The sequence below is a fragment of the Acomys russatus genome, chromosome 17 (genome assembly GCF_903995435.1).
Source record: "Acomys russatus chromosome 17, mAcoRus1.1, whole genome shotgun sequence".
NCBI classification, from domain to species: domain Eukaryota; kingdom Metazoa; phylum Chordata; class Mammalia; order Rodentia; family Muridae; genus Acomys; species Acomys russatus.
In genome coordinates, this window is record NC_067153.1 from 11,549,868 (window position 1) to 11,571,590 (window position 21,723).

Genomic DNA, 21,723 nt, shown 5'->3' on the forward strand with positions numbered 1-21,723 from the left:
GCAGGTGGATCATTGTGAGTTTGAGTCCAGCCTGGTCTACAAAATGAGTCCAGGACAGTCAAGGCTACACAGAGAAACCGTATTTCAAAAAAAAGAAAGAAAGAAAGAAAGAAAGAAAGAATAGAAAAAATGAAAATAGACCAACAAAAGGACCTTGTGCAATTTTAGAAAAGTGAAAGGCGTTATTAACCCACATCATAGCATTGAGTGGGCAAACGAAACTAAGGTCCAAGACAGAGGGTCTGCATGTCCACACCCCAGTCACGTAACCACGACTTGTTCTGTCTCCATCTGTTTCCCTGGCCCTCCCCACAAGAATAAGGCTATTTGGGGGGATTGATCCAAGGACATGGCACCCAGTGTATGGTGTGTTATTAAAGAGGAAGTACCCATGCTGGTGATAGGGTCCACAACCAGCTTGGAACACAAAATTGATGGTTCTCTGTGTCCATCCTGGCAAAAGAAGAAATTATCTGAGTGTTCAAGGAGATTGTGAATAGAGGATTGCTTAGTTGAGCATAGTGGTAGTGCCTGTCAGCCCAGCACTCAAGAGCTGAGGCAGGAGAACTACCATGAGTTGAGTCCAGACTGCAGAATTCTGTGGGTTCTAGTCCAGCCTGGGCTACAATGTGAGGTCCTGTATATAAATAGATAATAGAAGAATTTTATGGCATATGGCTTATGCCATCAAGAAAAGTCCACCTTTAATCCCAGCACTCGGGAGGCAGAGGCAGGTGGATCGCTGTGAGTTCAAGGCCAGCCTGGTCTACAAAGTGAGTCCAGGGCAGCCAAGGCCAACACAGAGAAACCCTGTCTTGAAAAACCAAAAAGAAAGAAAGGAAGGAAGGAAGAAAGAAAGTCCCACAGAGAGGCAGGCAGATCTCTGTGAGTTCGAGGCCAGCCTGGTCTACAAAGCAAGTCCAGGACAGCCAAAGCTACACAGAGAAACCCTGTCTCTAAAAAACAACAAAACAAAACAAAAACATACATAGAAAGAGTCCCACAGAAGAGAAATATTTTAGGCTGAGCGTGGTGGCGCACAATTCGCTCCCAGCACTTGGGAGGTGGAGATGGAAACCGAAGGAGTTGGAGTTGGTCTCACCCTTAGCCAATAGAGAGCCTAGCCTAGTCTTTTGGAGTCTATTCTGTCAGATCCCTCAGTAAACAGCTGTGCCTGACTGTAGCATCTGGGTGCCATGTGAACAGTAACCCCAGCCCACGTTACATTGTAGAGATCATTGGTACTTACCAGTTGTGTTGCTGAGAAAGGAGTGCTCCTGCCCACCCACCCTGCCATGCCTGATGAGTTAGTTCTCTGTGTTGCTGCAGGTTGGAAAGAGTGGGAACATTCCAGCAGGCACAACCGTGGACACAAAAATTACTCACCCAACTGAGTTTGACTTCTACCTGTGCAGTCATGCCGGCATCCAGGTAAGAGGGAGACTCCCTGTGCCAGTCCAAACGTGTGTGATGTCATACATTTGCGGTGTGTTTTGAGTGTGCAGACAGGGATCCAGTTCACTCTGTGGCCAGAAGGGGGCACTTTAGGGACTAGAAGACTGTTTCTGGGTCAGACACTGGGAAATAAGAGCTAGCAAGAGACCTGTGTAGAAGTGGGTGTGGTGAGACCAAGGTGTAAGGAACAGTGAGGTGACGGTCAAGGCCAAGTGAAGAGTGTTTGGTGCTGGCAGCTGGTGAGCTGAAAGGTGAGACTACAGGAAACTGCTGTGGTTAGAGCCTGGGGGGTGGGGGGGTGGGGCTTGTGTTCAGATACTACCAATAAAATGCCAGGACAAGAAAGTACTGGAGTGTTCTATGGCAGCATTCTGCCACCTTCCGATGCTAGAGCGAGGTTGCTGAAGACTGGCTAGCAGCAGGTCAGCAGGCAGGAGCTCCCAGTGTTTCTGCTGCGTGAGTGCCACTCTTCGTCTGCAGAAGACTTTGGAGGGAAAGGTGCATCAAATTTTCTCCTCCCACTTTTTGAATGTTAATATATAGCTTTGATGGGAAAATTTTTTCTTGGTATTATAAATAAAACATTGTAGAATACCTAATATATCTAGAGGGCATTATCTTTGGCTCAGTTCCTTCTAAAATGCTTTTTTTCCCTCCTGCATGAAAGGCATGTTTATGAGGTGTGGTGTGTAATGCGACATCCTAACATGTCTGTGAGGTCTGTGCTGATAGGCTGGGGAACCCTTTGTACTCAGCAGTCACCTCAGACTTTGATCAGTTCTCTGTACTAGGGATATTAAATATTCTCTGTGCAGCTGTCTTGAGTCATGGTCCATCTACTATCAGTCTACGGGTGGGCGTGGTGACCTAGAACCTTGAGGCAAGGCCTGCTTGGAAGCAGGGAGGAATGCCTTGGTTGTGATTTTCCTGTATGTAAATAAATACATGTATAATCTATTTTTATAGATATGGGGCCTTTAAGAATAGACAGTTCTAGCTGGGCGTGGTGGCACATGCCTTTAATCCCAGCACTTGGGAGGCAGAGGCAGGTGGATCCCTGTGAGGTCAAGGTCAGCCTGGTCTACAAAGTGAGTCCAGGACAGCCAAGGCTACACAGAGAAACCCTGTCTCAAAAACAAACAACAACAACAACATCAAAAAGAATAGAGGGTTTTGGGCATTGAGGACAGAGTGTTTTCCCAAGGATGGCCTCAAATTTGAATCCTCTTTTCTCAAGCCTCAAAAGTGCTGGATCACAGGAATGTGCCACCATGTCTTGGTTTCTCTGTGTATCCTTGGCTGTCCTGGACTCACTTTGTAAACCAGGCTGGCCTTGAACTCACATTGATCTGCCTGCCTCTCCTGGAATTAAAGGCTTGTGCCACCTCCCCCAGCTGTGCCTGTCTTTTTTTTTTTTTTTTTTTTTTTTCCTGTGCCTGTCTTAATAGGCACACTGGTTGCTATTCTTGGCAAAGACCTCATGGTGAGTCTCTCTGTCCCTCTGACCTCTTCCAGGGGACAAGCCGTCCTTCCCACTACCATGTGCTTTGGGATGACAATCGTTTTTCTTCTGACGAGCTGCAGATTCTGACCTACCAGCTGTGTCACACCTATGTACGCTGCACGCGCTCTGTGTCAATACCTGCGCCAGCGTACTATGCTCACCTGGTGGCCTTCCGAGCCAGGTACCACCTGGTGGATAAAGAGCATGACAGGTAAGTGTCTTTCCTGGAAGGGGGGTTAAGACAAGAATGGTTTTGATGATGGCTTTCTATTCACGTACCTGGCTCAATTCCTCACTTGGTGTCCAGTAAACACTGCGCTCTTTCTCTTCTTTCCCATGTCTCTGCAGCGCTGAAGGAAGCCATACCTCTGGGCAGAGCAATGGGCGAGATCACCAAGCGCTGGCCAAGGCAGTCCAGGTCCATCAGGACACACTGCGCACCATGTACTTTGCTTGACATGTTGTAGTGTTTAGCGATTGTGTACCAAGTTGGATTCACACGAGACCAGCTACACTCAGACCAACAGATGCCCAACCCTTCTGTGACAGCCAGCATCGAACATGAGACGTCTTTGGTTTTATTAGACCCTCCATTTTCCAGAATGCCTTCCGTCCCAGATTTCAGACTTGGATTTTGAGCTGCAGGCCTGTATGAGACCCCACTGTAGGAAACGTGGTTTGCCAAACCTAAAAGCTGCTCACTGAGAGTCCCGTTCCCTAAAAACAAAAACAACAACAAAATGTCCTAAAACCAGTCTATGAACTCTCAGGGCTTTAAAACATTTTTAATTTATTTGGTCATTCAATTTACTTGTTTTTAACACCTGATTCTCAATGAAATCGATGGGCTCAAACTAGTTGTGAAGGCTCTGAGCGTGAATGCAACACCATCACCATTGGGGTTTTAAAGCCTGGCCCTAAGAAGTTGTCACTAATGTTGAGTTTTAAGGGATACCATGTGCTCTGCAGCCCCAGGGCAGAGGCTGCTAGGTATCCACAGTGTCTCTCGCCTGCCACTGCCTGCCCTCGAGGCCTGAACGAAGGCGCAGTGGCAGAGGGTACGGTCACGTGTGTTTACAGCAGTGACAAGTCCGAGAGATTTGGCAGACAAGTGCCATTTTGATAAAAATTTATTTAAAAAGAGAAAAAAAAGACAATATACTGACAGTCTAATCATAAGATTTGTCCTGTAGGACTGTGACATTTATTTTCCAAAGTTTCTAAAGAATACGGGTCTGTGGTGATAAATACAGTACAATCCTTTTTCACTGTTATGTCTTTAATGTAAGAGAAGAATATATATATCTGGTTTGCAGTATTAATGTGCTAGGTAGATGCTCTTTCCCTTTGTTGACTACGGGGTGCTTCTTGTGACCTGTTTCACACATCAGGAGCTGTTTGGAGCCTGGAGACAGGCCACCTCTGGCTTTAGTGCTTAGTAGAGGAATATGCAACTGGCTTCATGTGACAGCGATGCACCCCTCCTCTTCCCCCCCCCCCTCCCCAGTGTGGACTGTGTAGCCTGTACTTCGGGAAGGACAGCGTGCTTGCCAGTAATTTGCCGTCCTCCCCTGCCTCGTCCGTGTGTGTCGCTCAGCCGATGAAGCACAAATGGAATTTATTTATTCTTCCATTGCTGGGAAACAAGTTCACGTAAGAGTGCACTTCTCTCGGTGTGCAGTTATGGAAGGTGGGTTTCACAGGATCTATGCACTGAAATGGAGAGAGGACTGGCACATAGGAATAGAGTGTGCCCCAGGAGCTGCCGGTGGGCAAGGCCGGCAGGGGAGGCACGCACTGCTCTGGGTGGTGTTTGCCAGCCTAGAGACCAACGAACCGAAAGGAACACTATGAGTGGCTCTGTGGATGGCAGTGGCCACTTCAGTGTGTGTGTCCCCTGGGGCTTTTTGTGCTTGTACCGAAGCTGAGTGAGAATCAGGTCCGTTCCACGTGCAAGTTCCCAGAAGGAGACGAGCCTTCTCTTCTGTGCTGCTTTGTGCTCTGGGTTTTCTCTACCCCTGCTGATGGTCTTCAACCCCCAGCTCTGCGCGATTTACCTCTGACTCTAAGGTGGAGGGAGGGTGCCCCCCTCCCCCTACCGTGGCGCCTCATGCTAGAGGACACAGTACCACCTCTGCCCCGTTACCCACCTGCACTGGAGCTGGTGGGAGGGGCAGACGCAGTGACCTGGGAAGTCACACCCTCAGTGGGTGTGTGTATCTGTGTGTGCATGTGGGTGTCTTACTAATGACATTAGTCTCTTCTTGCTGTGTCTTTAGAAATCTTTTAAAGTGACAAACCTCCAGTCTAAGAAGCACTGGGGCTGCCTGCTATCCCATTGGCAAGTGGCACTTTCTCAAACTTTCCAAAAGGATATGAGAAATACTTAGTTCACCTAGCATGGTCAGGCTGAAGAACTGGCTCACCTGGGAAACTTTTAGACTCTGAAATTAGATTATTTTCAGCCATTGTTAAAACCATGTGTGTCTAAGGTATGTTTTCAGCCTCTTGCCATGGGATCTCAGTCTCATGCAAGTGAGTTAGTTAGAATGCAGATTCTCAGGCCTGCTGCCACCCTGGCACTTGCAGCCAGCTGGGCATCTGTGTTTGAGGCCAACAACAACAACCCCCCTGTGGCTCTGAGGCTTTCTGAGGCCGTCCCCCATGATGCCATGGGAGCAGGAAGGACCCCTGTCAAAGCTCACACCTAGGAACACTTGTGGGCTGGGGGAAAATATCTGACTGAGCTGGGAGTTTTGTTCTGGTCATCTTGAAGGATAAGTTTTCTTTTTGATGGGCCGAAATACTTGGAGAAAAAGTACCTTCTGTAGCCCATGCTTGCTTGTGACGCTTTTAGTATGAAAAACATCCCCAGACCAAATGTCCCTGATTGAGTTAGATGCACATTGTCCACGTCCGATGGCGCAGAGTTTATAAATGGCTGTAGCTCCAATTCTCAGGTAAACAATTGTTTTTCCCAATTTCTGCCCTCCCTTATTATTATTAACATAAGTTTTGAGACAGTGTAAGGCCTCAGAGTGTGGTGGAAGCCCAGGCCCTCTTCTAGGGGAGCCAGCTTTCTGACTGCCGGTACCCAACACTGGCGATGGTGCCATTATCTCCTGAGGTGATACCTGGCCAAGTTTGAGGACTGCGCACTTGCGAGCTGTGTTCCCAACCCCACTGTTAAGTAAGGTGTGCCTTGCTTTAAGCAAACTGAATGTGATTACATTGTTGTGCTCTGTATCTATTTGGAAGGAAAACTAGGATGTGCCTGTCTCTTTGAGAGAGGCTGCCCAACTAGTCTCTCATGCTGGGACTCTTCCTAGTACATTGTAAGATACTCACTCTTAAAGACCAGTCATGACACCTATCCCTTCACACTGCGTGCACCATGCAGCAGGTTCTCCCAAGCTGATGAAGCAATGCGAAACTCTAGGGAGAAATCAAGGCTCCACTGTGTAGATTAGCCCTTAGTAATATTAGCAGGCCTCCCATCCTGTCACTGCGTGTTATAAGCCCAGATTGTCCTAGTTCCCGCCGACTCTGAAGCTGAGCACGCCTCTACTTCTAGGGTGGGGCTGCTTGGTTTTGGCTTAGCTCTCCCATTTGGGGAATCCCTCCCGTGCACACTTGATACCACTTTGGGTCTGTTCTGCCTTCTCCAGATCTGGCTTTTTGGCCACTCCTCACACTCACCCACTTGCTGGCCTCCAGGCCACAGGGCACTGCCAGTGGGGAGACCGCTCGCTCCATGCTGTCTGCAGCTGGCCCAACACCTATATGTCTGATGTTCACCTGTTACTGAGCGCTTGACAGAAAGACAGCCCCTGCAGCAGGGCTGGGCGGGTCTTGTTTGTTGTTCTATGTTATTTTATTGTTTTTAAATGCACATGTTGTATTTATTTTCCTCTCTTGCTCTGGTTTGATCCAGCTAGTTGGCTATCCCAATGCACGTGGTACCTGACGGATATGGTAGAGATTATTTCCCCAACTTTTATAAATGACCCAATGTTTACCTTCAGGCTTGCGAATGCTTTATTTTTGGAAGCCACAGATGTAGTTTTTCTGGATGAATTGTTTTTCTTATAGATGCAGCGGTATGCTTTTGCACTGCAGGGTGATTTGAATTTTATTTTTACAAGCAGTTTTTCAATCAAATTCTATATTTGATACAATGTGTTAAGGGTAGACCAGTCCCGAGTCATGCAGCTGGGACCCCTGAGTGTCCAGGAGGCCTTAGGGCTGGGTGGCCTCTTGGTAGTCCCTGTGGTGGTAGCACTGGCTGGTCACAGGAACTTTCAGGGTGCTTCAGCATGGCCCTGACCTCTTGGATTGTTACAAGGATATTCATGGGCATTTTGCTACACAGGCAGTGGACAATCCCGGTGGCCCCAGACAAGCCATAAGCAACCTTGCTGCGATATCCCCGAGTCATCTTTCACATCCATGAGAAAAGAAATGTGCCCTGAGTAGAAGCTACACTCCCTTGGTGTTCATACACCTCACTTGTGAATGCAGACATTTTGTTTCTGTTTTAAGCCCTTCCCCTGAAGTAACCATGCTGGTTGGCTTACTGTAAACAGAGCACATGTCACTCTGTCACTAGTGCCCTGTTGCAGGCACGCCGATTCCTGTAAGTTGCACTGATCTTGCGACAGTTTTCTTTATTGCGTCCAACTCCCTGTCTGCTGTACTCATTTAAAGTGATTGTAAACAGATTCACAGTGGCAAGAGTGGTGTGGACGTGAGACATCGCCTCACTTCTGCAATCCCAACACACGTTTCAGTATTACATGCCAGAGTGCGCAGGCTGGGCTCTGTCTGTCTCTCAAGCATCATGGCTAGCCTTGTGTCACTCTACAACAAGCAGTTCTCTGTATGGGACAGCAGGCTCTATGAGACCTGAAGGCTTAAATGTAAACAGAGTAGTTAGGAGTCTTTGTGACACTTCGGTCTGTTTGGTTTTCCTATGATCTGCCAGGCCCCCAAAGTATGCCGTTCTAGTTCCATGTGGCCGTTGTCAGCTTGAATGGGATAGGACTAGCCCAGCCAGTGTTAACAGGCCATTGCTGCATTTCTTTGGCCAGCTGTGAGGTCACTGTTGTGTCAGACTGTCATTTGTGGTGTGTCCATGCATGGCAGGCAGACCTGAAGCCCGCCTGGTGCAGCCCCTCATGCCTGTCATCTTGCTTGGTTCTGAGTACACCTCTATTCAGCCCAACGTGAACTGTGTGTGGTCAGCATACCCAGTGTCTGAAGCAGAAGGAGCTTTTACACTCAAATCACCGTGTGTGTGTGTGTGTGTGTGTGTGTGTGTGTGTGTGTGTGTGTGTGTGTGTGTGTGTTTTGCCATTGCAGAGCCCTCACTTTGTGTCTTTGGATTTGTTCAGCCATTTTTATTGTCTCAAGTTGAATGTATCGGCTTAGCCAAATCACTACAGAAGGTGGTTTCTAAAAACCTTTCAGACAGATGCATAAAAGCTACCTCTGACTTCTCATAGATTTGTGTTTGCTCTGAAGCATTGCTATCCACACTGAATATAGCCAAAATATCGCCTGAATAAATTGAGTTGTGAACTCCTCTGTTCAGTTCTGGCTTGAAAATGTGTGTGCCATACTGTGATCTGGGGCGGCCCCCTCCTGCTGTCGCTGACCAGGGACTCCTCAGTGCCACCCAGCTACACAAGACTCTAGCAGTGGCAAGGCTGACAGAAGGGCTTCTCTCCATGGGGACCATGCATTCCCCAGGCTGAAGGGAATGGCTCTGTACAGGGCCACATGTGGCTGAGCCTGGAGAGAGCCTGGTCCTGCCCGGTTTTCCTTTCCTTTGTAATGTAAAAAGGCATCTTTACCCCTGCTTGCTTATGAATGGGTTGAAAGTGGCTTCCTCGCTCTCTGCTCCCTTTTTATACACTATAAACTCATGAAGGTGCTTCAACACCGACTCTTGTGCAGATCCTGTATCTCAGCAGTTGCATGGACTCAGCTAGTGCAGGCATTGCTGCCCTTGGGACCCTGTGTGAGAGTGAAGGACGGAAAACACTGTGCTCTGACCCCAGGCCCTCTGCTTGGAAGGAGTGGTGGGCTCTGCTTGCGGAGAAGTTTCCACTAGTGTTGGCAGTGCAGGTCTCTAACTTGCAGGAGGTTTGTCACGGGCACCCACCACCTCTAACCAGCTCTCTGGTGGTTGTCTACTCTGCTGTCCAGAAGAGTAGACCTTGGCCTCTTTCCTCCTAAAGTTTCCTTGGGCTAATTTTGGAAAGTCAGCATAAGCTCCGAGATTCCTCCACTTCTTGGCTTAGGAAATTTTTTGCTTTTGTTTTTCGAGACAGGGTTTCTCTGTAGCTTTGGCTGTCCTGGACTCCCTTTGTAGACGAGATCCGCCTACCTCTGCCTCCTCAAGTGCTGGGGTTAGAGGCGTGCACCTCCTTGCCCAGCTTGGCTTAGGGAATCTTGAGGGACAGATGGAGAGTGTCAGGAAGGGCAGGCGCCTGGGGATTGGTCAGGCGGGGGCAGCTTTTCTCTGTGTGGAGAAGCAGAGGTATGGAGGGTGGGTATTTGCAACACCCCTGACCTGCACCCCAAATTGCCTGGCTGGGATTTGGTGAGAATCCAGGAAAGTGTAGGACGTTAGGGTCACGCCCGGGTGCAGTGGTACAAACCACAGCCCTCAGAGGGCACCGACACAGAGCCCTGCCACTCACGACACTTCTGAGGGATACCAAACAGCCCAGAGCGCTGGCCGCTGCCGTGTTCCACTCACACTTTTTTGCTTTACTGGTTGAAGTGAGAGCTGTGTGTGAGGCCTTGCGATGCCCTGGCGGTTCTGGGGGCCTGGACGGCTGAACGAGCTGCCTTGGTTTGGGTTCACATAGAGGTACGTTCAGCACCGGACACTGTCCTCTTGCCTATTAAGTGTCACCAGGATGTAGATGTGGAGACACCCCTCTTTCAGTTCCTTCCGCATCTTTAAGCTCCCTAACTTAAATGAGGTCACCAGAAAGAGCACCCACACCAGCCATCAGCAGAGTTAGGCACACGTGTGGGGACAGAAGCTCGCAGGGACAGCTACAGGTTGTAATGGCCACTCACTGTTGGGACAGGGCAGGCCCTCCCTCCTGCAGAGCAGGTGGCCTCAGCCCTCCCTCCAGGCCCTGGCTTCGCTGGCTGGACACCTGGTCCACACCTTGCGCCTTTAAAGTCTGTTCACCGTGTCCTTTCAGAATCATGCTGGGGCTGGGCTTTAGCTGACTGCCTAGGTAGCTCGGTCAGCTCTCAGCTCCTTCTCACAAAGTCTGGTGTCACCCTGCAGCCTGCAGCTATGGAGACACTCTCAGCCCCATCCTGTTCTTTGTGCCCTGATGTGCAGGGGCACCTCTGCTGTGGTTTCAGGAGACACACAAGACCTTTCCTTGGTCGGGCGGGCGCCGGCAAAGGCTGCTTACTGGTCTTGCAGTCTCCGCCCCTCAGCAACACTGTCTGCTGTAGTGAAGGTAGGTTTAGGGGGAATTGGAGTCATGTGTTTGTGAGTCCTGTGAAGTCCTCAGGCGTAAGGTGCTATTTGGTCCTAATGTCAGTTTGGAATGCTTTTTCATTGTTGTCCCTCTGTTCTGTGATGCTGGGGAAACTGCTCACTTAGGTGTGCTGTCACTTAGGCCGGAAACTTAGGACTCCAGCTTTGACATGCCTGTAGTGTAATTTCTTTCACTGACCTTCTCTAGCCAGGGATGATGCCATTTCCTAGGCCAGTCTAATTAAGACCTCCCTCCGTGTCAAGGAGTACATTTGTTGGTTTTAACAAGAGAAGTAGTCTGTTCTGGTTTTCTTTTTTTCTTTCTTTCTTTTTTTTTTTCTTTTTTCTTTCTTTCTTTTTTTTTTTTTAATTACATAGACAAGGCCTTTGCCTGTGTAGCACTTGCTGCGGAGACATAATGCATTAACAATTTTGGTTACTCTTCAAAGCCAAATAGACGAACATGATTAAACTCCAAAAGGGGTACAATTCAGCATTAAATTTAAATTTGAATCCCAAGTTTGAGGAGGAATTTCAGTGTAGTTGTTAAAGTTCATGTTTCATAATTGTAGGGGCAAGTGAGTTTTTATTTTAAAATACATTAAAGTTGTAAGAGAATAATTATGTTTCTGTGCAACAGTGGCTACTGCCTCATAGGTACAGGGAGAGCATATAGCCCCAAGTCCTGACTCTGACCTCCTATGTATTCAGATTACCTGCCTAATGTGTATTGAGGGGTTTTGTTTGTTTGTTTGGTTGGTTGGTTTTTTTTGTTTTTTGGTTTTTTTGTTTGGTTGGTTGGTTTTTTGTTTTTTGTTTGGTTTGGTTTGGGTGGGTTGGTTTTGTTACTTTGGTTTTGTTTAGTTTTGGTTTTTTGTTTTTCGAGACAGGGTTTCTCTGTGTAGCCTTGGCTGTTCTGGACTCACTTTGTAGACTAGGCTGGCCTTGAACTCACAGAGATCTGCCTATCTCTGCCTCCCAAGTGCTGGGATTAAAGGTGTACACCACCACCACCCAGCTTTTTGTATTGAGGGGTTTTAACCCTTGGCTTTTTATCAATTTTTCTGGTTTTCTTTTATTTTTATAAAATAATTGAAAAAGAACCAAAAATGAATTCAGAAGTTCCCCAGTGGCTCCTCCTGCCCCCAAACATTTTAGAAGACATTTTGAATCAAAATGTATTACATCCATTGGAACGTTGGCCACTTTCTGAGAAGTGGCGTGGCTACAAGGGCCTGTTTCAGGTGGTACTCTGTACGTCATGGACATGTTTGTACCTGTACAGTGGATCTGTGTGATGACGTCTTGTGCTTGCGGTTTAGAAACCATGCAGTGCTGTTTTGTAAATTGACAGTTCCTGTGTAAACTATTATTTATAACCCTTGGCCCCTCTGTATAATTTTTCATTTGCTACATGGATTGTATAAATAATTATAAAATTATAGTACCTGCTAAACCCAATTCTGAGGCTTCATGTCATTGTCTTCAGTTTGATACCAGTCTGGATCGTAAGGATGACCAGGCCTCTCGCGTAATACCAGTAGTGATATCACTTACAATTAAGCCTTAATCAAATAGTGAATTTGTGCATTTCAGAGTATGCAAAAAAAAAAAAAAAAAAGGCAAAGTGTGTTTCAACTGTCCAGATCAAGGTGGTCAATGATAACTCAACACGTGTTCCCTCTGAAGTTGAGAAGAACTTTTGCCAGGGACACACTTCTCCCCTTCACTTGCGATCCCCTGTGTGACTTGATGACAACAGATCATGTGCATTTCTGTGGCAGTCTATCTAGAGACCTCTGCAGGGTCATCGTCAAATGTCTGGCTTCTCCCCCCTAGTTTGAGATGAGCCTCTGTTGCTGGGAGCACGTCTGGGGCATGGGTTTCATTAGCCTGCTCATAGGCCACGCTCTCTGCAGGTACTGCCACCTGTCATTGCTTCTACATAGATTACAACAGATTTTTGTTTCTGTAAAAACTTCAATCTTGAGATAAAATAGAGGGGACCCAGCTTTCTTTACAATGTGGATCTACCTCAGTTAAACAGTTGGGTGCTATTTACTAAGTCTGTCAAATTAAATTGGAAAAAGCAACCAAACAATGGGACATAACTCCACATGAAACTTGAATCATTATTTCCGTTTCTTTAATAATATCTTTTTATTTATTTTGTGCCTTTTATGTTAACCCTAATGCATTTTTGAAATTCAAAATAGTCATTTTTCTCTTGCAAGTGGGAAGCCCAACTGACCATGCAAGTAACCCATCCAACTGCTATAGTGTATTGGGGTCCCAACCTACCCTCTTAGGAAAAGGAAGGGAAATGTGTCCAAGAGCAGACTTTACATTTAACATACCCATGCTCTTTTATGCATGTTTTCATAGCTATCACTTCATTTCTGTGCCATCAAAGGGGCAATACCCCCCAAAAAGATGCCCCAAGTATTGTGTCTGCTTTCTTAGCTGTTTGTATCCCTCTTCCTCGGGCATGTTTTGTATAGGACTTTCTTTCATAAGCAACAAATGGACTGTTGTCGGTTCCATCTCCTGGTTTGCATGGTGACGGTGCTAAACAGTCTGGGCAGAGGAGGGGGAAGCTCACGGCAGGCTGGAGGCCAGGCTGAGGTGGGAAGACTGCACTCCGAGGCAGCCCCTGGTTTCTGAAGTCAAGAACACTTTCTGATGGGTAAGAAAATAAGGTTGAGATCGATGGCTTTCCACACTTTTATATTTGGCAGTTTACAACTTTTCCTATGGCAATCTTTTTTAACATAATTCTTTGGAGGTAACACAATATTTTGGAGTCTTACAAATTTGATTTTATACCAATAAGAAATAAAAGCTAGGGATCTTTCCTGTAGTGTATAGTTTTACTCTTTTAAAGAGATCTCTGGATTCTAGAAGAGAACCAGCTGTACTTGATGGCAGAACTCTGAAAGGTGATTTGCGAGCCCCCCTTTTTTCTTCTGCTCCCCACCATCCCCTTTGCAGGAAATCAAAAAAGAAAAAAAAAGAGATGATTCTAGTTAGATGTGTGTGGGTCTTTTTTTTTTTTTTTTTAAGCTCCCATCAGGATGATACTTAAGCTATATTTTATAGACTAACTCCCCCTTTAGTATGCTGCATACGGATGTGAAGCTCAGAGCTGCTGCACTTTCTCTGTAATCAATGCCCTGCAATTGACTTGCCAGAAGCATTTTAACCTAACAAGTACTTTGGGCAGGTGATGAAATTTACATAGGTACCTCAAATCAAAGACCTGCATGTGCTGCATTTTGTTTTTTGGTGTTTTTGTTTTGTTTTGTTTTGCTTTTTTATGTAGCATTATGTTGTACTTTATTTTGTTCAGATATTGTGCTTTTTTGGACCCCAATAGTCTGTTGAAAGAAAAACCGGAAAAAGTTAGTCTCTTTCTTTCTCCCTCCTGCAGTATGTGGTTCTAAAGGTCATGCTACATTAGGAATCTTTCCCCAAGCACACCTGAGGAAAAGGGTACTCTGCTTCTCAGCAGGCCGTGCCCTTCACATCTTTTGTGTTCATGCTGCTTCAACTCCCTTCTCCACATCACCCAAGGGTGGGTATCTTCAGTGCAAAGTTATAGCATCTTAACTTGTACACACGGACCTCATGGGTGTCCACTGAGTAAGTAGCATGACCCCAAAGGCACTGCCAGCGTGCAGCTGCTGGGCCGACGGGCCTGGGAGCGGCGGCCTTCGCATCCTTCTTTCTCAGCACTCACCCACGCTGACCTGGTCGGGTGGTCGGCATGGACAAGACAGCTGGTGAAGAAAGCTCAATGCTGAGACTCTGCGCATCTCTTGTCTTGTTTAAGCTTAGCTGGGTCCTTTCAAGTTTGTTTTCGCAGCTTACTAGGTTAAATAGTTTGCACTATTTTTGCAATAAATTCATGGGAAACCTAACCGCTACTTATGTTGTTGTTCTTACTGTGTGTATAAACTAATACTAAAAGTTTGGTATAGTGTTTTTTCACCTCCTTATGTAGCCCCCTAACATGCACAGAATGCTGTAAATCTGATAAAATATGATGTGAATGATATTTTATAAAGTTATTTTGTATGGTGTCAATTTTGTTTTGCCGCATAGTATGTCAGCAAAAAATAAAAAATAAAATTCCTCATATTTACAGCTGCCTACTCCAGCTGTCCAGTTACTTCCTGTCTCTGTGAGAGAGTGGCTGCAAGTGCACAGGCCAAATCCAGCTTCCCCAGTGGAGCACACCTTTCCAGAGGGGTCTTTGTCCTGTTCTGCAGAGCCAGGGCCTCTGCCCAAAGGATGGACTAGCTCAGGTGTGCTCCACATCACCCGAGGACCTGGGCTTGATGAGCACCACGGGCAGAACAGTGTGGTGTGAGAGCTGGGTGTCCACATAGCAACAGCACAGAGGGAAATGTAAGAAGCTATTCAGCTGAGCCCATCATGAGCGAGGCCCTGTTCTCCAGACTGTAAGAACTGAGTCCTGATTTTTCTTTGCCTGCTCAGAGTGAGCTCGGTGTAAACACATGGAGTCCCTGGAGGCCTCTCCCCAGGCTGATTTGACCTGTGCAGCTAAGTGAAAAGTGTGTAGGTGGTGCTGGGAAGAGAAGGGAGGGCTGGCAAATGAAAGTCCCTCGAATGAACATTTGCTATGGCAGAACAAGTTCTGTCAAACCTGTGACCGTAGCAGCAGCCGGCAACGACTCTTAATGCTTTGCTTTGTTTATCAGTCTTTTTATTCTACTGAGTCAGAGGACAGCTCAGTGGTTGCCAGGGTAACATGGGGATGGAGATGCTCTCAAGAGTTTTCAAGAGGGTGCTAGAATTGTTCTTAATAGTGGTCACATGTTGCATGTGACAAATCTGTATATCCAAGAGTAGATTTTTTGGATTTGGGGGGCGGGGTTGCTTTTCAAGACAGGGTTTCTGTGTAGCCTTGGCTGTCCTGGACACACTCTGTAGACCAGGCTGGCCTTGAGCTCACAGTGATCCACCTCCCTCTGCCTCCCAAGGCAGGTTATTTAAATCGTTTTTTAAAACGTGCTTTAAAAGCAAAATTAGGCACAGAGGATCTTGCTGTCTCTAATCTGTGCACTCAGGCAGAGGTGGCCAGCCCAGAATATAGGAGTTATAGGCCAAGTAGGGCTACACAATGAGATGCTGAGGTGGGGGGAGGGGAAAAAGCAGTGGTTATGTGCAGGTAAAGGGCACAGATAAACTATGGATAGGTTTTGGGTGTTGTGTGTAGTGATTTGTAACAAACTACATACAAATTGATAGCCAGCAGGATTGGCAAGTCCTTATAATCCCTGCTCCTTGTTTGGGAGGCTGAGACAGGCTCACAAGTACCAGGCCAGCTTGGGCTACATATAGCAAAACTAACACACAAAATGAAAATGTCAAATTTTATAGATCATAAGGTGGTTTTACTGGATAGAAATGGTAGGAACAGAACAATCTATCCCCAGTGCCAGCTTGTCTGACACCTTTACAGTGTACTGGCTGGTTTGTGTGCAAACATGACACAAGCTAGAGTCATCAGAGAGGAGCCACAGTTGAGGAAATGCCAGCTATAAGGCATTTTCTCAATTAAAGATTGTGGTACTGCCAGGCAGTGGTGGACTGCACCTGTAATCCCAGTATTTGGGAGGCATAGGCAGGTGGATCTGAGTTTGAGGCCAGCCTGGTCTACAGAGAGAGTCCAGGACAGCCAGGGCTACACAGAGAAACCCTGTCTTGGAAAAAGGAAAAGAAAAAGAAAAAAAAAAAAAAACAAATAAATAAAAGATTGCAATGCAACCCTGGGCTAGTGGTCCTAGGTTCTATAAGACAGCAGGTTGAGCCAGTAAGCACCCATGATGGTCTCTGCATCAGCCCCTACCTCCAGGTTCCTGCCTTATTGGAGCTTCTGTCCTGACTTCCTTTGGTGTTGAACAGCTATGTGGAGGTGTCAGCTGACTAAAACCCTTTTCTCCCCAACTTGCTTTTTAGTCATGGTGTCATAGCAATAGAACCCTTAACTACAACACACACACAGAAGACTGCTTCTTCAACTGCATGTGGTTGATGAGATGGGCTCTCTCCTCTGGGAATAGGACAGCTACTTAGATGTGCCTGCTGTTTGTTTTTGTTCAGAGAGCAGTTCCTGGGCCTGCTAAACGTACTATACCTGGGTCACATTTCCAGCTGGAAATGCTTACTCTGAAATTTCACAAAATGCTCAGGGAGTAAGACATTAGAAAAACTGATGAGCCTAAAACCATTCAACATAGCATGTTACTGTAAAATACATACAGACCTTTAATGGAAAAGGAAAAGCAAATTTCTGTACAATAGAACTGTATAGTCCATTTTTTTAAAAATATAAAAAATTCAAAGGTAGCACAGTATGGTGTAGCCATTTGTGAGAACAGGATGTCCACGTGACTACACAGCTGGCATGGAGCTTTCCAGGTCTTCTCTGCAAGTTTGATGTGAAGCTCAGCGGTAAGTGCTGCCATTCTCAAAGCCAGAGAAGTACCATCTGCCCAGGGATATCCTGTGGGGGAGGGAGGCTGCTGTCCAGTCCTTCCCACTGCGAGAGGGCATGCAACAAGCTGCAAGTCTGAGACCAAGCTGTAGTGCCTGTCACTTCCCAGCTGTTAGTCTGTCACTGGGCTCACTGCGAGCACTTCCTGCTGGCCTAGGCCAGGGCTTCACCAGCACCACCTTCCTCCTCATCATTCTCCTCCTCCTCTTCTTCCCTCTTCTCTTTGAGCATTTTCAGGTACTTACTAGCTAAAATCTTCTTTGGTAATATATCTAAAAACAGGAAACATCAATAGCTGGTTATGGTGAAGTATCAATACATCAATGCAAATCTCAAAATGTACTATTTCCACCTTTAACCCTAGAATACCTTCTACCCGAGATGAAATGCAAAAATCACATTGGTTCCTGGTGCATGCCTACAGGCCTGCTCACATTCCATAGCTGGGACACTGTGTTTCTTTGACCTGATTTTGTGAACAGCACTGTCTAAGCTAATTGAGGAAGGTTAAGCTGGCCCCTGGGCTAGCCTGAAGCTCCTTCTAGCAGAACCTGACCCGTGGCTGCAAGCACCAGCTGCTGTGTTTCGGGGGTGAGGGGAACTGGACAAGTTTACAGCTCTGAGTGAGTCTGCCTAGCCAACCAAGCATCTTGGGAATACTGTCGACTTCTACAATTCTTGGTGAGCGCAAATGGAGAAGGCTATAAACACCTCCCTGTGCCAGGTCAGGATAAACTGAAGCAATACAATAAAGGGAAGAATAGCTCACTACAAGTTTTGTTTTGTTTTGTTTAAACCAGAATGTCCCAAAGATTAAAAGTACCTGCAAGAAACTGAAGTGTCTCTGAGTCCTCTGCAGTACTGGCTAAGTCACTGTATGTCAGCGCTTTCTTGGCTTTGCCACTGCCATGTCTGTAGGAACAGGTGGCTAGATACTGAACAAAGAGCTCCTAAACCAACAACAAGATCAAATGAAAGGCCAACGTTGAAGACCCAGCACACACTTTATAAGCTTAAAATTCTATTACTACTTCAGATTATTTTGGTTCCTCAAGTTCAATGACAGAAATCAGTTTACAGGAGAAAGAAACATGAAACCAGAACGGAAGCAGTGAGGCAGCAGGCATGTCCCAGCTGAGCTTCAGTGTATAACAAAAAAAGGTTTACAGGTGATTATAAATAACGACTGCCTTCAAGGGGCACTGTGGTATACACGTATCATATCAGCACGAGGCGGAAGCAAGAGGCACAGGAAATCAAGAGCAGCTATCACTAGATATCAAATTCAAGGCTAGTCTGAGCTACAGGAGCTGTTGTCTTTCTGAAAAGGGGGGTGGGGTGGGAGGTAGGGTGTCACCAGCCTTTATAAAATGGAGTAAAAGACCATTCAAAAATTGTATCTCTAACCGGGCGGTGATGGTGCACGCCTTTAATCTCAGTACCCAGGAGGCAGAGGCAAGTGGATCTCTGTGAGTTTGAGGCCAGGTTGGTTTACAAAATGAGTGCAGGACAGCCAGGGCTGTTACACAGAGAAACCCAGCCTAAAAATAAATAAATAAATAAAATAGAAAAGAAGAGAGAAAGAAAGAAAGAACTCTGTAGTCCAGGCTGGCCTTAAATTCCTAGAGATGCTCCTGCCTCAGACTCCCATGTGACTGCATTACAGATGTGAGCTGCCACATGTCTGTTGTCTTGGGAAGATGTTTTCAGTCTACTTGAATCTCTTGTCGAAGGTTCTTTAATCAAAACTTTAGTAAAAAACCAACTGAAAAGTGACATCTCATTTTGCCCAAGTACCTTCTAGGAGCAGAACCGACAAGATTCCAAGGCTCAAAAAATAAGGTCAACTGAGCCTTCTCCAAGGTTCAGTATTATTTCCACTAATAAGTGATGAGGGCAGGTTATGCAAAGTTCTTAGGACCTTAATGCTAAAATGAATTTTAACAGAAAACACAAGTCCCAAGACCGCACAGAAACAAGAGGAAGTTCCTCCACGGTCTTGAGATGTTTTAGAAATGTGTGCAGTTTACCTGTAAATAGTACATCGCTGTCTAAAAGGGGCTTGTTATCCTAAGACTTGTATTTGGTAGACCTAGACCAATCCAATGATGCAGGGGGAGGGGACTGCTGTATTTTGTCAGGCTCTAATTGAGATTTGCTCTTCCCTAGTCCAAAATATTGTAAAAATACCACACAATGAAGTTCTACAAATAGAGGCTGGAAAACAATCAAGATCCAGTTATCATGGCTGGGGCTCAGTACAGTAAGGTTCCTGGGCTACCACTATCAAGACCAAACTTTATTGTTTTGAGACTGGGGTTCTCTGTGTAGTCCTGGCTGACCTGGACTGGACTCCCTTTGTAGACCAGGCTGCCCTCAAACTCAAAGAGATCCTCCTGCCTCTGCCTCCCCTCGTGCTGGGATTACAGGGGTGCGTCACCGTGCCTGGCTTAAGACCAAACTTGTAGTAGTCGCATTAATTTTTAGTTCCAGTACTCAGAAGGGTAAGGTTGCTTCCTGACTGCTCTAGAATCAGAAACATGGCCAAGACCACGTGAGCACAGCGTGCGGGGGCACACACTTTAAACCCAGCAGCACTTGGGAGGCTGAGGCAAGCCGATCTCTTTTGAGTTTAAGGTAATCCTGGTCGACAGAGTTCCAGGAATGTAAAACAGAATAAAAATACAAAGCGATCTGTGTTGGGAGGGAGCTGTGCGTTTATAATTTGTCTCTGGAATCTAACTTATGACCTCTAGGTATTGTCTGCATAAAACCGTAAAAACTTCGGGACGCCTGAGGGCTGGAGAGCCCAAGACACCCTGGAAGCTTCGAGAACCCCAACATCACCCAGGGGCACGTCAGCTACAGAACCTAAGTCTGCAGTCACACAGCTCGCGCGGCCGTACGCTTGACTCCGCGCGCGCAAGGCACGGCGGGAGTGACGTATGGGCGGGACGTGAGGAACGCTGGGAGCGAAGTGAGTGGGCAGAACGAAGCAGCGCAAAGGACAGCAGGAGAGGCGCGATGGGCGGAGTTGAGACAAGGGTGGTGCAGAGCACGCAGGCGCAGGAAGAGGCAGAGGCGCGCGGCCCCCGCAGGGCCACCGAAAGGCCGGGCATGTGTGAAGCCCGAGGGGCGGTTGGTGCCCGCGCCCGCCCCTCTCGCCGCTCACCGTGGCCTTGGCCGTGAGCACCAGCGCCTCCTGGTTGATGCTGGACACCTCAGGGGAGCTCTTCATGATGACTCGGATGCGGGACAGGGGCAGCGACACGAGCCGCTGTTCCCCGCACTTGTCTTTACCCACGGCCGCGTCCGCCATCTTCCGCGTCCGGGCGGCCCGTGATGCCCCGCGCGCCCGCGCCTGCGCAGATGCCGTGTAGCTTGGTCAACCGAAACCCTGGTGACCGCACCCAGGAAAATCCTTTCGGAAATGCCGCCGACCGGAAGAAACGCTTTTAAGCCTCCTAGTGTGTTCAAGAGTCCCCGAGCCGCACAGACCAGTCCTTTTAAAGGCTAAAGAAAGAAAAATGTCTTATGAGTACATATTCTAGAAGGAGCCAGCAAGCATGTGCCAAACTCATGGCAAACGTAGCAGAAAGAAAAGAGCAACAGTTTGACCAGAGGAATAGGGAGGAAGAGCGGCCCCTGCCCATGTCCTAAAACTCATGGGGATTAGTCTGTTAGGTGGGTTAGCCAGAGGGCTCTGAGCATCCTGTAGTTAGTCCTATCACACAAAATGTAGAGGATCATCAAGTGTTTGAGCCCAGCCCAGCCACGCAAGACCTTATAAAAGAAGATGGACCATGTCTTAAAGGATACAGGGACAAGACAGAATGAAGACTGTTAGAAACATCCTAGCAAGTGGTGGTCCAGAGAGCAGTGTCCCAAGAATAGCAGAGGCAGTGGGGCGCCAGGGCAAGTGGAACCATGAGACCATGGAATTCTGCTCATATGAGTTGTGGACTAAACTTGGGGGAAAGTTGATGTGGCCTGAGGAGGACAACAACTCGTAAGCTGGCACTAAATTTATTTGGAGGAACTAAATTAACAGGGTTTTATAGGTTGGATCACATTAGATTTCAGGGTCGTATTTACCAGTATATTCTGGTCCATGTAAGCATACAATTGTCCCTCACTGTCCATGGAGGACTGGTTTTAAGATCCCCACACATACTGAAATTGCACCTGCTTAAGTACTTTAAATACAGAAGGTGGCAGCTGCTTAAGATCCTAGGGACATAGTCATACAATGCCTGTCCTCTCAGTACCCCTGATAAGGGCTTCATGAATGCCATATGAGTAGTTGCTAGACTGCGAGGGAGCAAGAATGAAAAATTTTCACACGTCCAATAGCAGGGGTGGTTTTTTTTCCCTGAGTACTTTATATATCCGAGGTTGAGTCCATACATACTTATGTCCAGTGTTAGTGACGCTCAAGGGCGCAGTCAGTGTGCAAGTTAGCCATGCTGCCTGCTCTCAAGATTATGTTCACCCAGATGTACAGGGGGCAAAATTTTCTATTTCCAGTGGGAAATGTCATGCCTGTGTGATAGGCTAGGCTCTGAGAGGTGACATTTGTGCTCAGGCCTGAAGAAAAGGAAACCCATACAAGAAGGCAGGGACAAGATGAGGCAAACAAACATAAGGAATAGTTTAGGAATTCTGGACACTTGGCTTGGGCTGTGCACTCCTCTGAACAATGCAGCCAACAGCCTATGACCCCAC

General features: G+C 47.0%; 2 protein-coding genes across 3 annotated transcripts in view; one reads left to right on the forward strand and one right to left on the reverse strand.

Annotated features, from left to right (window-relative positions):
* The window catches only part of Ago2 (argonaute RISC catalytic component 2), a 78,301-nt gene extending 73,923 nt beyond the window's left edge, over positions 1 to 4,378 (forward strand). For both annotated transcript variants that reach the window (XM_051159561.1, XM_051159560.1), the window contains exons 17-19: positions 1,330 to 1,431; positions 2,971 to 3,170; positions 3,308 to 4,378. In XM_051159561.1, the coding sequence (XP_051015518.1) occupies positions 1,330 to 1,431; positions 2,971 to 3,170; positions 3,308 to 3,416 (411 nt within the window). In that variant the 3' untranslated portion in view covers positions 3,417 to 4,378. The remainder of the gene's footprint in view (positions 1 to 1,329; positions 1,432 to 2,970; positions 3,171 to 3,307) is intronic.
* A 12,635-nt stretch (positions 4,379 to 17,013) lies between these two features.
* Positions 17,014 to 20,361, reverse strand: Chrac1 (chromatin accessibility complex subunit 1). The gene is made up of 3 exons (XM_051159565.1): positions 20,171 to 20,361; positions 17,822 to 17,948; positions 17,014 to 17,270 (listed from the first exon to the last, which is right to left on the reverse strand). The coding sequence occupies exons 1-3, from the start codon at positions 20,315 to 20,317 to the stop codon at positions 17,152 to 17,154; spliced, it is 393 nt and encodes a 130-aa protein (XP_051015522.1). The 5' UTR covers positions 20,318 to 20,361; the 3' UTR covers positions 17,014 to 17,151.
* Positions 20,362 to 21,723: the final 1,362 nt, after the last annotated feature.

Excerpts from the sequence above, each read along its gene's own strand:
- Chrac1 (XM_051159565.1), bottom strand. The coding sequence starts at position 20,317 with ATGGCGGACGCGGCCGTGGGTAAAGACAAGTGCGGGGAACAGCGGCTC. Across the intron at positions 17,949-20,170 it reads TGCTCACGGCCAAGGCCACG|GAGCTCTTTGTTCAGTATCT; the intron begins GTGAGCGGCGAG and ends TTGTTGGTTTAG. Across the intron at positions 17,271-17,821 it reads GACACTTCAGTTTCTTGCAG|ATATATTACCAAAGAAGATT; the intron begins GTACTTTTAATC and ends TCCTGTTTTTAG.